The sequence below is a fragment of the Hipposideros armiger genome, unplaced genomic scaffold (assembly GCF_001890085.2).
Source record: "Hipposideros armiger isolate ML-2016 unplaced genomic scaffold, ASM189008v1 scaffold_12, whole genome shotgun sequence".
Taxonomy (NCBI): Eukaryota; Metazoa; Chordata; class Mammalia; order Chiroptera; family Hipposideridae; genus Hipposideros; species Hipposideros armiger.
In genome coordinates this window covers 2598989-2620360 of record NW_017731362.1, presented here as the reverse complement: position 1 = coordinate 2620360, position 21372 = coordinate 2598989, and the positions used below count along the sequence as shown (strand labels likewise).

At 40.7% G+C, this 21372-nt stretch overlaps 1 protein-coding gene across 1 annotated transcript in view; it reads left to right on the top strand.

The window, feature by feature from the left end:
* The window catches only part of ATP8B4 (ATPase phospholipid transporting 8B4 (putative)), a 207140-nt gene that overhangs the window by 1843 nt on the left and 183925 nt on the right, over positions 1-21372 (top strand). Inside the window, exon 2 of the mRNA XM_019664027.1 lies at positions 7829-7897. Within this exon, the coding sequence (XP_019519572.1) occupies positions 7870-7897 (28 nt within the window). The 5' untranslated portion in view covers positions 7829-7869. The remainder of the gene's footprint in view (positions 1-7828; positions 7898-21372) is intronic.

Below are 21372 nucleotides of genomic sequence, written 5' to 3'. Positions count from 1 at the left end.
AGGGCAGTGTCACTGGCCCTCATATGTGGGATCCGAACCGGGGCCCTCTGGCGTCCCAAGCCAGTTCTTAACCAACGCGCCACTCGGCCGGCCCTGATCATTGTATTTTTGAAAACACGTTCTTTCGTTAATTTGAGGCTACCTTTCTTTCCTCTCCCCTTTACTCAGCTTCAGTTTATTGAACACCTATCCTTTGCCAGGCTCTGTGCCAGGCTCTGTGCTCCCTTTTGGGACGAGGGTTAGGTCCAGGCAGAGGTAAGTCTGTAGGGATCTTTTGAGGGTTGGTGAGACCAAGAGGTGAGACCAGAGGTAGAGGGCACAGAAGGAAAGCCACAGCTTTTCATTTCTATACATCCTTTTCTGACCATTCTTTGGAGGCTGGGTGTTCCCTAGGACTTTGTCCTTGTCCTTTTATTGACTCATCCTCACCCTCTGTCTTCCCCTCACTTCTCTTTTTTATTGTTCTTCCTGAGATCATTCATTCCCCGTGACATCAACATTTCTTCATATGTTGATTCTAAATCCACAGGTCTGTTTTTTTCTCTTTAGTGCTGAGGATATTTTCAGTGATCAAGAGACATTTTAAGCCCAATGTGTTAAAGCTTAACTTTCTATTCTCCCTCCACAGTTCCTCTTCTGCTCCTCCACCTTTCACTCCTTCTCCCTTCACTGCTGTATTTGTCATTTTAGTTAATGGCACTGCTATCCCTTCATTGTCCCAAGCCAAAAATCTAAAAGTCATCCCATATTTTTCCTTGTTCTGCCCCTTAACATGTGGGCTATTTATAAATTGTGTCAATTCAACTGTAGAAACATTTCTAGACTCCAGCTCCACCTGCTTGTTGTCACTACTCCCCCATCTCTTTCCATGCCAGTCCATGCTGTAAGGGCAACTGTCCTAAAAACTCTGACGGTATGCACTTGTGTAGAGAGACACAAGGGAGCAATGCCAATGGACAAGGGGAGGGGACTAGATTCTTATCATACCATTCTCCTGCCTTCCCGTTACCTACAGGATCAACCACAGGGTCTTGACCATAGTGGTGCTCTGTGTCGCCTCATTTACCAAGTGGGGATAATGATAATCCCTGCCCATAGAGTTATGGTGAGGATTAAATGAGAGGATATATGTCAAGTGCTGAGCACAAGGTCAAGTATCCAATAAATGATAGTGATGATGATGGTAATGGTGAAGATGATGACTTCTTTTAGAATCCATCTCTTATCTATTTTGCCAGTTCCATATCACACCACACTACTCTACAGCCCCTGTAATCTGGTTGCCATGACTGTCACTGCTCCCCAAAGCTTTCCTTCCCTTTCACAACACTTGGTCTTTCCACATGTTGCTCCTTTTGCTTGTCCTTACCTCATTTTATTGAGCAGACTCTTCTTTTTCTTTCAAATGGATTTAACTTGGAATCGTTGTCTCTAAGCAGAGTTTTAGTGACTCTGCAAAGCAGGTTTGGTGACTTCCTTCCCTCTACCTCCATAGTTCCCAATCCCTACTTCTATCATAGCCCTGAACTTGCCATTCTAGTGATCTTTCCATGTATCTGTTTGTCTTGTCTTCCCTAGACTGGGGGCTTTTGAAAGACAGAGATGGGCTGATGATCCGTGCCTCCCTCTACCCAGCCCAAATTTGATATAGAATAGGCACCTGATGAGTGTTTGATGTATGAACATCAGTAGGGATGGCTCTTGAATTTGTGGAGAGTTAAAAATGCATTAAAAATGAAAACAATAACAGCTTTCCTTTTTTGAGCATTAACTTTGTAGCAGGAGGCACTGTGCTAATTTCCTCATAAGCATGAGCTGATGTAGTTTGCCGAATGGTCCTATGAGTTATCCTGATTGTCCCAGTTTATAGATGGGATTAGAGAGGAGGGGAAATTGCTGGAGGCAACAGAATTAGCAGGACCAAACCCAGCCCTCTGACTCCAGGGCTGGTGGGGGATAGGGAAGTAAGAAGAGAAAGGAATATGGCCAAGCCATGGGAGGCAGGTTTGGGAGAGAAAGGCAAGATGAGGAGAAGGAAGGTGAAAATGCACAAAGGAGGCAGTGAAAGCAGGCTAGGAAAGGAAGAGAAAGGAAACTAGAAGACTAAGCTGGAAAATGAGCAGGGGATAAACAAGAGGAGGAGGGGGAGGCAGGGCTCCCCCCATTTTGTGGCTGGGTAATCGCTGCATGCTTAACAGAATATAAACAGACTTCAATGTTGACATGATAATGCACAACAGTATCAATCTGATGTATATTATACGGGAAACAGAATAATTTATTTTTGAGGCATGGCAGTTAGATGTAATTGCTAAGCAATACATACATTTGGCTGTGCTAACCACGACTTTAACAAACACAGGTATACACACACAGACTGGCTTTACTTTTTTTTTTACTTCTACTTTTGCCCAATATCTACAGTTTGCAAGCACTATGCCTCTTGGCAGCTGTCACTGACACTAAATATGATGAAAACATTATCTACACCTCCCACCTTCCCATCACACTCAAAGCTGCACATATGCAGGACAGAGGCTCAGGTTGATTCCTGATCCCTTACTGGCTCACCTTCCAAGGCTGAGATTTCCTTTTTCTGGGGTGTTAGCGCTGTGCTTCAGCACCCCCATTCCTCAGGGGCCTGGCCTGGGGACCCCAGGGAATATTCTTGGGCTGGTAGGCATGGTTGCCAGCAAATGTGACTTGTAAGATCATCATGTCCAGGGGTGGGAGGACTCACTGAGGCTTTGCTTTTCAGCCTCTGGGAACTTAAGGCCACAGGGGAGGAAAAGGCACAGGTAGGAGCAGAGAAGATGGAGGACATCAGGAGGAGAGAAGGGGCTGGTTCCATAATCCATTACAGCTTTTCATCCTCAGAGTCCACTATTCCTCAAGCAAGTGGGCATTTCAAGTTTCTTTTAAGTTCACCCTGGTTCTGGCTCCCAGGAAGTCCCCCTCCTGGTGGGTCAGTCCTCAGAGAGAAGGTGGGTCGGGTTGGGAAACAAATACTGCAGTGAGAAATACAAAGAAAAGCTAGGGAAACAGGGAAACGAAACTGATTCTGTTTACTGTATCTCAGACCTTCACTGATAGAAAAGTTCTTCAAAAGATGACTTTTTCTTTACCCCAACATCCTTTAGAGGTGGAGCAACGGTCAGCTGGGGTATTTTGGTGAGTTGATAAATGTGCAAGAATGAAAGGACTAAATTTCACTTTCTCAAAATGAAACTAGAATCTGCTACATTGTATGAAGCCTTCTTTTTTTTTTTAAGATTTTTTATTGGGTAATTGGGGGGATGGGAACAATGCTGGGGAAATAGGGGAAGGGGAACAGACAAGTTGCTGTCCTTTTGTTTTTCAGTCTAGTTGTGGAGGACGTTGCTTCACTGGCCCAAGCTGGCACCATCATTGCGCTCTTCCAGGGTGAGGCAGATCAGTTGCTGGCTTCTGGACGGCCGCTCACTGCGGCTGCTGGCCGCTCACGCTGGCTGCTGGCTACACACGGTAGCCCATGGCAACCCACTGCCACAGGGGCTGCAGCCCACGCCATCGCCGGCGACCCACGGCAGCCCAGCTCCAGGTTGAGCTGTTGTTCAGCATCTTAGCTGTGGAGGGCAGTGTCACTGGCCCTCATATGTGGGATCCGAACCGGGGCCCTCTGGCATCCCAAGCGAGTTCTTAACCATCGCACCACTTGGCTGGCACTGAATCTTCTTAAATTTGCCTAATTGCCACTTTTGCAAGGAAAAGATTGGGTTGGAGGAAACATGGACCTGAATGTAAACTCTTAATGATTCTTATTCAAGATCATTAATAAGAGATAACTTTCACAAATCTTATAGAAATATTGTTTATGTCATACTACAGTAATTATATTATCACTCTGGGTTAATTATGAAGAAGAGAATATTTTCTACAAAAGCAAAAATGGCTAAAATGGATTTCTTCAATGTCTTTAAAATCAAAGTTTCCCAGGACACTTTGGAAGTGGTACTAGAGAAATTAAAAGCAATGAAATAGCTGCATGGCTTAAAGGTAATTTTAGGAAGAATATGGTATTGCTTTATGCTTGATTATCCAGGGGTTTTTAAAATGAGAAGCTTTACAGAAGGATGTAAAATAAGAGAGGGGGAGGGGTTACAGCGTTATTTTCTCTTTAGCTACCTTTATGTTTCACAAATATATTTAGATTCATCTTTTGTACTGGTTATCTGTTAGTACTAATTCCTCAAAGCAATCTAGCAAACCAATAAAAAGAAAGAAAGAGTTGGCCAGTGGCCAGTACTCTTATTAACTTCCTGAGAGATTGAATTTCTTCTGCCTACATTTTCATTGCCACCTGTCATGGTGTAGAGTCCCTTGTGCCATCTTGCTTAAAGAATCACTCTTGCTTTTGCCTGCTTTAGGGACTCTGGGCCCATGAAAACAGAACATGTTCACCTAGTCCCCAGAGAGAGTTTTCAAGCCCTAACTAGTTAGGTTAGAACTCTCTGATGAGCCCGAAACTTCTGGCCAGATGGGGCCACCACATATAGACACCATTGTCACAGAATCCATTCATTCTTCTCCCTTCTGTCATTTTGTATCTGTTGTGACTATTTTTTTATTTTTTTGGAACAAAGAAAGTTTATTTTCATGGATGAAAAAGTGGGTTTTTCATCCGACTGTTTTGAGGCCTTACCTCAAAAAGTCCTTTTTGTGAATCTTGTTTTATAGCCAGAGTGCCTCCTCTTGTTTTCTTCCCCCAAGATTTGCTCATTTCCCCCTTCTTTCTCATGCTCTTCAGTTTGCTTGCAACACTCTTTCTAGTGTTAGCCCAATATTGCTCGTCCTTTGAGATTCTTGCTAGGCTGGAGGTGGGGGTACACAGGAGGATGGGGACCAGCCAGAGGGAGGGGGAAGCCAAGAAAGCCTCCAGCTTGGGGAGATCTAGGCCATTCTGGTACTTGGGGCTGAAGTCTGGGAAGAGATAGTAGCTAAAAAGTAAAATGTATTTTAGCATCTTCCTTCTAGCAAGGAAGACTTTGTTCCATTCCTTTTCTTTCTTTTTTTTTTTTGAGCAAAGCAGCAATATAAAATTGGGTCCTTTGCCACAGATCATGCCTCTTCCCTCCAGGGCACAGCTCTTTCATAGCCCTACATGCCCCCAGGTTGGTGATAAAATCACAAAATGTGGGGTCTAGAACCTGCCTTGGGGGTTTACCTAATTCAACTCATCAGGGCCAACTGCCAGGGGGGTAATTAAAAAGACCTGAGACTCTTAGCCCTTTGAAAGTTTAAATTATACCATTATGATTGTGTGTTTCTTGTGTAATCCTCAAAGATTTGTAATTGTGACAGCCTAAGAAAATACAGGTGACTGGAAGCAATTTAATGATAATAAAAATAAAATAAAAACAGTAAACAGCACTGCTGCTCCCTCTAATTTTCTAGCATCTTTATCATATAAATGCCTCCCATTCTTTTCCCCACAGATGATTAATGAATCTGCAATTGCCACACTGCATGCTGTGTGCACTTGTCTTTAATTATCTTCCTGCTGCAGCTCCAACTCCAGGGGAAGCCCTTTCCAGTTCCAATGCCAGGATCCTCCCAGGGCCAACCAGGCTTCAGGGACAGCCATAGGAGAGGCACCTGGACCTCCTCTGTCGACCAGACTTTCCTCCCTTGCTCTTCACCTCACAGGCCCAGAGCTGGCTTCTCCAGCCAAGTTTCTCCAGGAGCCCTGCTGATCTGACCTTGTTCCATTCTTCTTAGAGATTGAGGACATCAATCATTCTTTCATTTAGCTAATGTTTATTGAGCATTGCTATACGTCAGGTATGCATTAGATACTGGGGATACAACTATGGACCAGACAGATGAGGTCTCTGCCCTACTGGAGTTTGTGGACTAATGGGGAAACAGCCAATATAATAGGCAAATGTGTTCTCGAGTGATAGGGGCTCTGAAATGGGAAGTTTTGGATTCTGTGGGAGCACATAGGAGGTGATCCTATCTCTGATTTGGGAAGTTAGGAGAAGCCTCCTAGAGGAAGCAATGTATGAGCTGATATTGGAAAGAGGAGTAGGAGTTGGTCAGGTGAAAGTGCTGTTTGGCAATGGGATTGATGGTAACAGGCAGAGGGAAGCGTGTGTGGAGGCCCTCAGACAGGAAGAAGTATAGACGTGAGGAATGCAGGCAGTGAGGAGAGTGATGGGAAATCAGGATAGAAAGATGAGCAGGGACTAGGCTACAGAGGGTCCAAGGAGTCATGTTAGAATTCCATCTTTTTTTCTAAGGCCAATGGGAGATAATTGGAGGGTTGTAAGTAGGGACATGACATGATGTCATTTACCTTTTCTGAGGATGACTCTGGCTTCCATGTGGACCTTGGTCCATAGGGGGCCAAGGCCGGAGCAGGGGAACCTGTTAGGAGGAGTGCAGGAGAAAGGCAATCACTGGCCAGCTGTCATGTCCTAGAGGCAGCTGCTGCCTGGGGCTGCGGTGGGAGGAGTAGTGAGGACAGGGAGCGGGGATTGTCTTGGGCATCCTTGGTGGCAGTTGGTAGAAGGTGTAGGAGGAGGAACAGAAGCATTATTGATGGGTTATGTTTGAGAACCTGTCCCTGCTTCTAGAAGCACCTGGCAGCAGCACCCCCATCTACTTGCTCAGATTTATCAGTTTTAGAAAAGCAGTGGGTCCTCCCAAATGTCAATGAGCCCTATTTGTCAGGCTGTGCCCTTAGTAAGCTGTTGCTTTTCCTGGAGGTGGTGGGTGGGAACTCACAGACCTGGGGGCATGACAGGGAGAAATACTGGTTTCAGGGTTTTTAGACTCTGAGAAGTTTGCAGTGGAGCAGTTGGTTTTGACGAAATTCCTGTGCATCTTACTTTCTGGTAACTACTAAGCCATAAGCATTGTTCTTCCTCTTTTTTTTGGTCTCCATATGACTGACCAGCTTCTTTAAGTATGTTTACTGCATCCTGTCACACCACGTCTTTGAGCAGAAAGCAAATAAGTCATTTCTTTCTAACTGAAAGAGTAAGCATTTAGTACTTCTGCATACCTTGTTGTATGTTTGCTAAGATGCCTGAGAGTCCATTTCCATGGTCTATTGGGTTCTAAATGCTTGAAGTCACTTGGTTTTCTCTTTAGTTAGTCTAAATCTGTAGTAGAGTTTACCATATGAAGGAAATTAGACCACATGTAGGGGAAAAAAAGAAAGGTAATAATGACATTATTCTGGCTTTTTAAATAATTACCAGGGGAAGATTATATACCTGAGAATAAATTGAGGAAAATTTTTAATTGTATTTTGTTTCTCTAGAGCCAGGCCAGTAATTTCCTCTCACACATAACTCCTGCAAGTTAGCAGTGGTTCCCAGCTCTGGCTGTCGGAAGGAATCACCTACGGCACTTGAATAAAAGGCAGATGCTGATACAAATGTCTAGTCACTATGTTGTACACCTGAAACTATTACAATGTTACATGTCAACTATTATTTTAAAAAGAGGCAGATCCTGGAGCTTCACCCCTGAGATATTCTGATTCATAAGGTTTTGGATATATTAGCAAATTTGTCTTAATTTAAATGCCAAACTGAAAATAGCACACTTGTGCTTACCTTAAGTTGTTCCATATCACCTCTATAGAATTCTAAATTATAGAATTATTTTTATCTAGTTATATTGAAGCCTAACAAATGGAATCTGCTGTTCCTTATTGTGCCAGTGACTTCCTACTCATCTAGATTTGACCAGGAAGAAAGTGTAAGGATGGAAATTTATGATTCATGAGCATTTTTCAAATGCTAATGTTGTATACTTTTCTTGTTTTCTTATGTAGGCCAGCTGCTGAGGCCTGGTGAAAAGTAATCAAGTGCAATAATGTTCTGCAGTAAAAAGAAATCACCTGGTAAGTATTGAGTTCTTCAGATGATACAAAGTGAATATGATTTTTAAATTAAATTTTATTTTGCAAAGGTGTAATTTATATATAAAAACCGCGCACATCTTAAGCGTTCATTTGATGAGCTTTGACTATTTTATACACCTACATACCTACTGCCTAAAAACAAGATATAGAACATTTCTATCACCCCAGAAAGTTCTGTTGTGCCCTTTTTCATTTATTCTCCCTGCACGCCACACAACCATCTTCTGATTTCTATCAGATTAGTTTTACTTGATTTTTATTTTTTTTAAGAAATTTTATTGGGAAACAATGTGTTTCTCCAAGACCCATCAGCTCAAGTCAAGTAGTTGTCTTCAATCTAGTTGTGGAGGGCGCAGCTCCTTGGCCCACGTGGAAATTGAACCCACAACCTTGGTGTTATGAGCCTGCGCTCTAAGCACCTGAGCTAACTGGCTGCCCCTAGTTTTACCTGTTTTTGAAACTGACATAAATGAAATAATACAGCACGCATTTTATGTCTTGCTTCTTTTACTCAGCATTAAGCTTTTTGACATGTATCTATATAGTTGCAAGTATCATTAGTTTTTCATTTTTTTCTTTCGAAGCAACATTACATTATACAAATACACCAACATTTAAAACTAAGCTCTCGCAATTAGAAATAATTTGGGTTCATGATGACTGGAAACACATGTGGTTTTCTTGTTTGGGTAATTGGTCTAGGTGAGCAGCGTTAACAATAGTTCGGTTTCTTTGATATAGCATCCTGGCCAGATAGTATTGATGTTCTCTTTTGTCTCTAGTTAGTCAGTGACAGACTATTATGTAATTTTTCCTTCAATGTACACGTGTTTAATTTATTACTGCTATTTTATTTATGTTTGACCATAGACTTTTTAGAGACTAAAGGCTGGATTAGAGTTTATCTAATGCCTTGTTTCTCCATCTAATAACATCTCTGACAGGTGATTAACTTACCTCGATAGGCAATTGTTTCATGGTGCAGTCCATTCCCTCTTTGGACACTTATTTACCGCAACATTTAGCTTCATAATGAGCCAAAATCTGTCGCAATGTAGTTCCCATTCAGAGGTCATTAGTTCTACCTTCTGGGGCAATGCTTTCATATTCGCAATGCCAATTTAAGAGTTTAGAATTATTGTCATCATTTTTTCTTTTCAAATGAAAGAAAACAAAAACAAAAACAAAACACTAGTATAGTCTTTTTTCTTTTCTTTCTTTCTTTCTTTCTTTCTTTCTTTTTTTTTTTAAAGATTTTTACTGGGGAATTGGAAAAGGGGAACAGCCAAGTTGTTGTCCTTCAGTCTTAGTTATGGAGGGCGCAGCTAGCTCAGCTCCAAGTCCAGTTGCCATCCGCTGCCCATTGGCAGCTCAGGGCAGCTCAGTTCAAGGTGCTATGTTCAATCTTAGTTGTGGTTGGGTGTAGCCCGCCATCCCATGCGGGAGTCGAACTGGCAACCTTGTTGCTAGGAGCACGTGCTCTTACCAGCTGAGCCATCATGCCACGTGTTGGCAGCTTAGCTCGGGTGCAGCTCACTGCTCATGTGGGAATCGAACCTGCGACTCTATTGCTCAGAGCTTGTGTCTTAACAAACTAAGCCACTTGGCTGGCCCCAACACTAGTATAGTCTTCACAGTGTAAACATGTGCTTCACCAGCTTTAACTGGGACAAGTTTCCAATAGGATTTATTGTTGTAGGTTTTGATATGTTTTGGTGACTTGGCTGGGTCTTTATCTGCTCTGGCACTGATCTGCAGAGAAAGCTGAGGCCAGTCCCTTTTTTTTGGACTTGTTACAATGGCTATGTGACTTGAGAGACCGACATTTGTGTCACCATCATTTGCATCACCATGATTGTGACTGATGCATCTTGAGGTTATATTAGTTCCTGTAGATCTGGTAATAGACTGGAGTGCTTTTGTAACCTAAAATATTCACTCATTTATGCAGTCGGCCAACAAACATTGTTTGAGTCCCTATGGTATGCTAGGTTAATGTCGACTTTTTTTGACTTCAAGTAGCTTTTTATGATTCAATAAAATACATGTATCCTCACACAATTGCTAAGTTTACAATAGCAATGATACTTAAAAAGAGTTTACTAAACATCATTATAAGTGGTATATTTGCCAGAGGAGCACAGACTAGAGACCTTCTAATCAACTTGGAGTTGTCAGGGGAAAAATCATGCAGAAGTGGTATTTTACCTTAATGAGATATTTAATATCTGCAACATTTAATTAAGGTGTACTTATACTGATAGAGACACAACATCATCAGGAACCCAGCTATGGTGTTCTGGGAAAACAATAATTTCCTCCCAGATATGCTTTATTTATTATCCCCATATTTGTATAAATCTCACCTGCTTCAAGATGTGAAAAATTCCAGCTAATTGACTCAGATATTTAAAATGTTATGATTACAGTCTATTTTCTGTTTGTTCTTTGTAACTCACCCTTGCTGTATAGCTACATGGGAGGCCCAAAGACAATCATTTTAAAGCATATATGTGCGTTTCTACAAAGCAATCAGGAAGCGGTTTGTTCATGTATAAAATACCTAATTAAGATTTCATGTAGTTTGGTAATATGGGAAGCAAAGGAGGTAGATAATTAAAAGCTTTCTTTAAATAAGCTAAAACTGTTCTTGACTCCAAAATGTTCGGTTTGTGGAGTCAGCATACACCACTCCACAGGGAAGCCCTTATAGTGTGTTTATGGGGCGTGGGGTGGGAAAAATCAGACCACAGTCACATTATGTCTTTCATAGGCCCGTCCTCCAAAAAACACTGAACATTATATTTTATGATTGTGGGCATAAAGACAAATATAATACAGGTTGAATTCATTATTATGTGTCCATTATTATTATATTTATCTTTTTCTCCTGACTTTTAAAATATTCTGAAAATTTAAACATTTTTGTGTTCCCCCCAAAGTATTGTGGGCCCCAAGCACTGCATCTACTGTGCCTACAAATGAGGCCATTCTTTGGTTGAAGTTTATATAACCACTTCCCAGGCATTTTTTTGAGCATATACTATTTAGCAGGCACCGGGTTGGTCCTGCAGTAGAGGGTTGGTGATAAAAATGATGAATAAGACATGGAACCTACCCTATAGGCAGCATATCAGTGCCTATAAAAGTACATGCATGTGTATTAGTATGTGTGTTTAAAGAGTTTTATTTCTCCTTGGGCTTATCACTTAATGGAACAACAACAACAAATCCAAAATCTGTTTCTCAGGTAGTTTTGCAGTTACACTTGTGAAGGAATTAGTTTTTGTTTGACCTTGCTTTTTGTCTACTATAGTAATTTGTCTGTGAAATTGGATCTAATTTTTTTGCTTCAAAATCATCTATTTTCTTAGTTTAACTAAAAATGAGGCCCATGAAATGAAGTGCCTGTCATCACTGGCCCATCAGTGACATACTTAAGACAGTGCTGATTTCATAAACTCTCTCTTGTAACTCTGGGATTAGCATCTGCTGGTGAATTCCCTTCTACATTCTAATAACTACTGGTGTCCAGAGAGGAAAGGGCATGGGACATTTTCTTTGGTACCATCAGAGAAAAGGTCCATTTTCTGGACCCCAGCACCATCTGACATGAGGCAAAGGGTGATGGGGGAAAATTACAGTGGAAGAGCTAATGGTCTTAGCCCTTGTGGCTAAAATACTTTTTCGAATGAAAACCCAAACAAACTAAAAACATAATGAAAACACACTTTTAGTGCTACTCTGAGGGCCTCGGAATGGATAGTACAGTGAGGTCATGAGCTTCGTGGTAAGGCTGCCTCCGGTGGAGATCTGAGGTCAGGGAGGTAACAGGAGTGGATGTGTCAAGGTCAAGCAGGGCCCTGAAGGCCTTGGGAAGAACTCACTTCTCTTTTGAGATGGAGCAACACTGGGCATGTTGAGCAAAGGAGAAATAATTTTTGTGGTCGACAGAGTAATGCCCCCTTTCCCCAAAATGTCTGTGTCCTAATCCTTGGAACCTGTAACTACGTTACCTTACATGGTAAAAGGAACTTCGCAGACATGATTAAGCTAAGGATCTTGAGATGCGAAGATTATCTTGGATTATTCAGATGGACCCCATGGAATCACAAGGATCCTTGTAAGAAGGAGACAGGAGGGTCAGAGTCAGAGATGTGACAATGGAAGCAGAGGTCATAGTGATGTGGCCATGAGCCAAGGAAAGCAGGCAGCCTCTAGAAGCTGGAAAAGGCAAAGCGCAGTCTCCCCTAGAGTCTCCAGAGGAACACAGTCCTGCTGAAACACCTTGATTTTAGCCCTGTAAAATCCATTTTCTAACTTCTGGCTTCCAGAATAATAAGATGATACATTTGTGTTGTTTTAAGCAACTAAGCTCGTGGTGATTTGCTAGAGCAGCAATAGGAAATGAACACAGTCCTAAGAGGATCACTCTTGTTCTATTGAAAGTAGATCGTAGCGGGTGGGGTAGAAGCGGAACGTGCCGAGGGGAGGCTACTGCCGCTGAGAGAGGTGAGGTAGCCTGGACCAGAGTGTGGGGAGATGAGGGGGTGAAAATAGGGCAGATTTCTTTTCTGCCCAAAGTTCTGGCTCCATTATCTCTTTTCAAATATGTATTATCTGAATACTTCACGAATAGATAAATAAAACGAGGCTCCTATTTTTTTCTTTTGCTCTTTTCGCACTTGGTCCAATAGCCTTTTAGGAGGAATAGCTGAAGAACTGGAGATGTCTTCTTGCAAAGTTTACATTTTACTCCATCTCAGGCGGCACACCACCTCTTCCAAATTCCGTCTCTTTTCAGTAAATGACTGCATCTCAGCTTGGTTAAGGTGCTCGGCGGAATAACTTACCACACTCCGCAGTTTGTATACAGCACAAGTTCCTTTCAGAGTTGCCAGAGACAAGTGGGGATGCCTTTTAACGACCCATCTGGACTTGACTTTCCTTTCCTGGTTTCTGTGACTCTCTAAGCCTCTCCTCTGCTTCCTTGCTGTATGGGTATTTGTAGGCATGTCTGCCCTTTGAAGGCGATCACTGTCTTGTTTGTTTTTCCTTCACTGCCTAGAATAGAGCCTTGCTCAGAGGAGCTCAAGAAATATTTCTGGAATAAATAAATTTCTTTGTCTTGGCTCCAGCAGATTTTATTTGCCACATGGATTCAGGGGTCGGAGACACAGAAACCAATGTTTACCAAAGAAACTCAATTTATAGTCCCATGCATTTAAAAGTGACAACCATAAGCTTTGAAAACAACAACAACAACAATTTCCTGTGCAACCCATGAGATATCAAGCAGATAAGAGACCTCCTCAGATCTCCTTCTCACGTGTCTTTTTTTCCACCTGTTTTTTTCCCCTCTCACTTTGTGACAGGTGGCTTGCTTTCCCTTGGATGGCTGGAATGTGTCTCACTGTGGAAAATTAAATGTCCTCTAGCTTCCTCTAGACTCTTGTGATCCTTGGGGGATAGATCCTGATTTTTTTTTCTTTTTGAATGGAAATGTAGTTAAAAAAATATAGCTATTTTCAGTCTTCACAGAAAGCATTCTGATCATGGCTCAGTGCATACAAATGTGATTTTTTTTCTCTGTAGATAAGTACATTGTAAAAGAATGTAGATAAATAAACAGCATTCTGAAACAGTAAGTTTTAAACAGGAGTTTGGGAGAGTATTGTCAGCAAGGACTGGCCAAAGGATCCCAGGAGAGGGCAGACAGCTACTCTAGGAAGGCCTCTGTGAAACACAGAAGCTGGAAACAATGGAATGGAAGAGATCGCAGGGCCATGAGGCTCATGGGGAAGGGGACTGTGATTTGAAGTACATCCTGGAGTAATGTATTCAATGAGAGAGGCCTCTTTTCTGTCTTCTCGATCTCTGGACACAGACACACACCAACTTGCAATTTCTCAGTCACCTCTACACAGTACCATCCACCACCTCCTTATATGCAGAATTTCTTCCAAGCTTCTTTTACAAGAGAGGCAGTTCGGTGCTTGAATTCTGACTCTACTGCATGATCTGCTAAGTCTTTATTTTGTTCATTTGTAAAGTGGGGCTCATAATAGTACGTACCAAATAGGATTGTTTTGAGGATTGATGAAATAATGCAGGTACCGAATAGGATTGTTTTGAGGATTGAGAAATAATGCAGGTGAAACACTTCAAATAGTATCTAGCTTTTAACAAATGCTCAATAAATGTGAGCTGTTATTATTATCATTGTATTACAGCAGGTCTTAAATCTCCAGTTGTGAACCTACACTGAGAAAGTTACATGCCAAGGGCTCGTATGAAGATTTTACTGATTTTACTTGTAACTTGTATAATAAAATTCCTGGATGTTGGAAGAAGAATGAATCAATAAAAAATTTTATATATCTTTGAGAAGTTATAGTAATCCATGGGAGGAATAAAGCTCCCAATAAATCAAAATTTCCAAATATCTGGATCTGATGAGCAAATCGGCTCAACTAAGAGGAGAACAAACTCAAGGCCCTTTATTATTTGTTTGAATCCTCTAACTTGGTTTCTGAGCTTTTTTGGGAGGACAAGAATTAAAAATATATACATATATATTTGTGGGGAGATTTTGTTTTTGCCTTGATTCTCTTTGCTTTGCTGCTTAAATGTCTATTAAGTCCCACCAGCTGCTGGGTTTCAATAGGAAACCCCGATTTGGGACACATATATTTTAATTGTATTAGAATGTGCTCTTGGAGTCCAATCAGGAAATCTTGGAGGCTGGGGAACTCTTTTCTTCAAAGTTCTCCCGACTCATTGTTCTTTTCTCATGTCTTTAATGAATTAGTTTGGCTCCCAACCACACAGACCAGATTGTGAAGAATGAAAGAAAATTAGGAAAGGAAAAAGCTTAAGTTATTGATTTGGCTTGAGGGGATTTTTCTGAGATTTCTGACCCAATCCCCAAAACCACCACCTTCAACAAAACCCAAATGACACTCCACGTTTAGAGACATCCTTTAGCTTTTGGATTGGGACCAACCTTGCTGAGGAAATATGAGTCCATGTCATTAGCGTTGTATACAGAGACCCCAAGTTCTCTGTACTTCATCATTTCATGACTTTGGACGATCTAAAGCCAATTGCCTGAAGGCTTTCTCCTAAACCACATTTGGTGAAGGGCAAAATACTCTGGTGTTAATTGAAGAAAGACAGTCCTGTTCCTTAAGGAAGGACTCATAGTTGTGATCACTCACAGGTCTAGTGGAAGCCTCCTAAACCTTGCCCTTACTCTTGGTCTTCTAGCTGCTATATTCACTAACTGATCTTAAATACTAAGGTGTTCACAGGCAAACTAATAAAAAAAAGGTAAATGATTTGCTTCTTTTGCCTCCTGGAAGTGGAAGCTGGGTAATGTTTAATTTATTATATTATGAGGGAGAAGAGTCCAGATTAGGAGTTGGATGTTGCCTTAGAGGACCTGGAGTAGAATCAATGGGTATTTGCCAATTTCTACTGAAAATATTCAGAAAATTACTTCAGATCCTCTTCAGAAATAATAATGTAAGCCACTTTAAGACTGACTATCCAAGGTTTCCTTTTTTCACCTTTTATTTGCTATTATTATTATTTTTTTTAAAAAGAGTTTTCTGGTATTTTTCTGTTTCCAAAGTGCTTTCCATGCATTTTTCCCACTTAATGATGGCAACACAAAGTGACATTATTTTACTGAGGAGCCATAGATAAGAAGAGGTCACAAGTTTAAATGTGCTTACATAAACAGTTTGGTGGAAGATCTTGGGCCTCTTCTTCAAGATCCAGACCTCTTTTTCTTGTATGAGAGCTCTTTCACCAAACTCTCATTTTTATAGGTCCAAAAATTCTTGCTAACGGGAACAACATCTTGACTGCAGTTAAAAATTTGCAGCAGAGTAGTGTTATTTTTTTCCTATCTTGTAAATTTGTGCCTTAGTGACCTGATAACACTTTTGGGTTTTCTAGATGTATGTCTTTCTTCCAAATAAAGCAACAAGCATACATGTAAACATAAATGAATATGGTTTTATTATCTGAAACCAGGATTGGCTCAAACAAACCATCCACCCTATCAGATAATTATTTTGGGGAGGGAGGGTGTAAGCTATATGTCAATAATCCAATAATCCTGAAATGAAATGTTCCCTAACATTTAACTGATTTATAAATGACTTCATGAAATAAATGAGGTGTCCTCATTTAGTTATCTTGGATCATACAACAAGAATCACATGACTCAAATATAAATATTCTGTAAGTGCTTCATTCATGCTTTATTTGATTGAGGCAAACATCAAATTATATTGGCCTTTATGGGGACTGAAGGCTATATCCATCACCCTACATGGAGTAGGCCTTTGAAGGCTTAACTATTTTTCTATATTCTGGAGCAGATTCAAAACAAGTATCTAAGATAATTCTTTCTGCTAATGGCTATTTCTTCCTCATTGAAATGGTGAAGAATGCCTTCTTACCCAGGCACATGTCTTTGTTAGTCTTCTCAGCTGTCACAAAAGAATGCTAACACTATTACCAGCTCGATCTTTTGTCTTATGGATCTGTGCTCAGCTAGGAACACAGCATAGCAGTCCTCTAGGTACAATATTTTCTAGGAAGTTCCATCTCAAGCTCACAGTCATTTAATATTTAGCACAAGTGTAGTTGAGAGAAGTAATAATTAGGATGATTGCTGAAAGGACATGTTCATTTATTCATCTCAATATCCTAAAATACATTCCTGAATTTAATCAGCTCAGCAGAGATTGAGTACAAAGACTCTCATTGGGCCTTCTGAACTGTGTTTGGGATGATATCCCTAGGGTTGTTGCTCTGAAAAACTCTTTTTATAGTCTTTATATCAAACAATAACTTCTTTATGAGGATTTGTTAGAGAAATTATTGTTTGAGCCAAGAACTAATACATAATTGTTCTTTTCCCGAGAAATTGGTTTATTTTTACTTTATAGGCTATGAAATAAAGGGAATTTATAGAATTTGTAGCCCACCTGGAACAGGTGTATAGGACATCGTGTCAGGCATTTTTATTTTCATTGTTGACTTTAGTTGGTCATCATCCTTGTTTCTATATTTTCTTCCACTACACTTTACTTTTAAAATTTAAACTGTTATTTTCCCTATTACATATTCTTGAGTAGTTATTTTGGAGATGGTATTGCATGTAAACACTCTTGCATATCTAAAAATGTTTTTATTGCCCCTCTACACTTTTTTTTTTTTAGATTTTTTTTATTTGGGTATTGGGGGGAAGGGAACAGTGCTGGGGAATTGGGGGAAGGGGAACAGACAAGTTGCTGTCGTTTTGTTCTTCAGTCTAGTTGTGGAGGACGTTGCTTCACTGGCTCAAGTTGGCACCATCATCGCGCTCTTCCCGGGCGAGGCAGATCAGTCGCTGGTTTCTGGACAGCCGCTCACTGTGGCTGCTGGCCGCTCACGCTGGCTGCTGTCTACACACGGTAGCCCATGGCAACCCACTGCCACAGGGGCTGCAGCCTACGCCGTCGCCGGCGACTCATGGCAACCCAGCTCCAGGTTGAGCTGTTGTTCAGCATCTTAGTTGTGGAGGGCAGTGTCACTGGCCCTCATATGTGGGATCCGAACCGGTGCCCTCTGGCATCCCAAGCCAGTTCTTAATCATTGTGCCACTCGGCCGGCCCGCCCCTCTACACTTGATTGATCATTTGGCTGGGTATAGAATTCTAAGTTCAAAAACATTTTTCCTTAAAACTGTAAGGCATCACTCCAAAGTCTTCTATCATCCTTATTGCAGATGAGAAATTTTGGGGTCTGAGTCTTGTGATTCTGGGATTAACCATCTTTTTTTCCTTCTGGAAGTTTTTAATATTTTCTCTCTGTTTTTGGAGCTCAAAATTTTATGAAGATCTGTGGGTCCATTTTCATCCATCCTTATTGGCACTTAGTGGCCCTTTCACTTTGAGGACTTAGGCCTTACTCTGGTGCAGAGAAATTTCTACTGTTTATTTGATTATTTCCTCCCATCCATTGTTTATGTTCCCTTCCCCTAAGTTTTTCTTTCACATTTTTCTCCTCATTGTCATTTAGATATATATTTTAAAAGAGTTCTTCAATCTAATTTTTCATTCTGCTATATAGTTTGTCCATTAAGTATTTTTAATTTCTGAGAATTCTTTCTTGTTCTTTGTTTTCTTTGTTCCTATCAGCTTGTTCTTGTTTCATGGATGCCATGACTTCTTGACTATCTTCAAGGTACTAATTAGAATTAAAAAGAAAAACAACCCTTTTCCCTACCTGTTTTCAGCATTATCTCTTCCCCTTGGATCTTTCTCCTTTGTGCTATTAGTTTTTCTCATATTTCTGGTGACTTACAGTTGATGGTTTGTATTTACAAATGAAGGACTATATGGACTAGTGCAGTTGCAAAGGTGTTTTGCCTTGCCAGACCTCTCCTTTAAATAGGAGGGCCAGTGATTTAGCCAGTTCACAGAGAGGCTTTTCTGAGTCTGTTGTAGCTGCTCTAACAGAATACCATAGGCTGGCTGGCTTACAAAACACATAAATTTATTTCTCACAGTTCTGGAGTCTGGGAAGTCCAAGATCAACGCATCAGCAGATTTGGTGGCTGGTGAGGGCCTGCTTCCTGGTTCATAGGCAGCTGTCTTCTTGCTGTGTCCTCACATGATGAAAGGGCCAGGGAGCTCTCTGGGGCCTCTTTTATAAGGGCACTATTCCCACTCACAAGAGTTCCACCTTCATGACCTAATTACTGTATTTCCCCATGTATAAGACGCACCTTAATTTTGGGGCCCAAAATTTGAAAAAAAATGTATTACATAAAGTTATTGAACTCAAGTTTTATTCATCATAAAATTTATACAACTCATCACTGTCAAAACTCCCGACCATTAGCTTGTCCTCATCTGTGTCTGATGATGAATCACTGTCTTCATATATTGCCTCGTCCTCAGTTCCATCTATGGCATTTGAAATCTACAACCACTGTATAAGATGCACCCAGTTTTTAGACCCCAAATTTTTCGAAATAAGGTGCGTCTTATACATTTACNTTTTAGACCCCAAATTTTTCGAAATAAGGTGCGTCTTATACATTTACGTGTGTGTGTGTGTGTATATATATATATATATATATATATATATATATATATATATATATATGAAATACGGTACCTTCCAAAAACCCCCCAAATACCATCACATTGGGGATTAAGTTTCAACATACAAATTTTGGGATGATACAAACATTCAGTCTATAGCACTGTGGGTTAGTCAGAAAGTCTGGCAGATACCACAGCTGCCTCAGTAAGGCAGGCCTTGCTAGGACCTGAGTCTGCCGGAACTGATGTGTTGTTTCAAAATAGCTTCTCTCTTAGCCCTGAACACCCACCCTTGGTTTCCTCCCCAGGCATGTTGCCTACTCTCTGTAGTGGGCAAGGAGCGAGACTATGGCAGGGACCAGTGGCTCAATTATTTAATTATTCTGGTGATGCTCCAAAACAAAGGTGATCAATTTATCTTCCAAACTGGGACACTTTTGAGAATGAAAGGGGACACTGTTAGTTGTTTTGCCAAGCCAATAGGCATGAACTGGGACTGTCACCCTATCTATGGCACTCTCTGAAGCTTTGTATTTATTGACTGTATTTGTATTTATTGGAACTCCTCTGAGCTCTATTGGGAAGACCACTCTTATAATTCTTTTGCCTAGAACTAGTCTTATCCCTTTCTTTCTTTTTCGTCAACTTGATTCCAGCTCATTTCTATTTTATTTTCTAGAATTTGTTTAAAATTTATGAAGCTTTACTAACCCCCACTCTTATTTTCCAGCACTGTTTTGTTGCTATTGTTGTTGTTGTTTTTTTAAACGTATTTTCTGTCATTTCAGTGGGATGTGAGAGGGAAGGAAGGTAGAAAGACATACTCAGTTTGCTATCTTGAACTGAAAACCCTTTTACTCCACTTTAAGTATATGCTAATTTACTATGTTATATATTCGTGTGTATCACTTTACTCCTATTTGGAATCAGACAACTCAGTGATATCAATTGTGCAGGAGTGAGCTTACATTGGTGAATCATAAATCCCATGGGGAGTACTTTCCTTTCATTACTCTCATATCTGGAAGGTAACCATGATGATGCCTGTGAAATATTAGGCATTAAGTCATTGAACCTCTCATTGAATTCTCAATGAGAGTTGCTTATGGGGGATTTGTTTTTAGCTTCCTCTTCTTGCAGGGTATGAATTATTGCCAAGAGGCACGCACTGTCATAGCACTGAAAGAATGTCAGTTCCTGCAAAGGCAATTCAGGCCCAGCATAGTCAGGTTAAAGGCAGAAAATTATAGGGATTTAGAACCAAAGCCAGAATTTTGCAGAGCTTAGTGAAGGGATAGAAAATCTGTCAGAATTTGTTCATGAAAGCTCAGTTCAGAAAGATAATACTTACTGGAAGTACAGAAGCAAAGATGAAAACTTAATAATAATAAGGATTTAGAGGCAAAAAGAAGACTTCCTGGCTCTTAACAAGGTCTCATCATGGAACAAGGGCAATGTGGACACCCAGAAGAGGATCTAAGCTTTCTTAATACAGAAATTATTCCTTTGGCCATTTTGGGAAATTGCTATTCTCAGCCCTTGTGGGGAAGGTGGTTACGTGGAGACACTGGACAGGAGTCAATATTTTGGTGTTTGGAGTGAGTAAAATTAGAACTATAGGATTCTGTACTTGCACATGCTCCATATAAAAGTGAAATTAAAAAATGGCCATCATCTAAATGCATGTGATCTAAACCAAAGCCAATTAGTGAACAAATGAGCATATCTGATTTTTGATTTACAGCTAAAGTTAATCTGTAAATTACATACAGGATGCCAGTGGACTAGGTTAAGCTTTGCCATGCAGGAAAGAGCCCTCCACCCTCTCAATTGTTTTCCTGTCAGCAGTTTTACACTGCCTGAGATAAGGTAGGGATGGATAAACAAATCATCTAACTTTTAAAGCTTTTAAGTCTCCTTACCCTCCAAAATACCATTTTGGACTTTGATATTCTTGCTCTTTGTTGGGGAATCAGCGAGAAAGACAGGATGGAACTTTTATAGCAGAGTTTGAATTATTTCTCCCAGAGGATATTTGGTTGACATGTTACTTCTTGGTGGGTCCTGGATTTCAGAGTTATTGCAGGTGTCATCAGCTATGGACATCAGTCCAATATTGTTCTTATCAGCAATTAGGTGAGCTACACTGGAAAGCAGGAACAATCACAGGGAACTGACTTTATTAGATGGATAAGAAGGAAGCCATGTTAGTGGATGTCAAACAGACAAAAATACTCTACAAATGGTAGAAACCCAACCAACACCAAAGACAGGGTGTCATTTGTCAGGAGTAGTCCTCAGAAGTGAACTTCATAGTTGGAAGTTGAGCCATAGGTGCTCTAG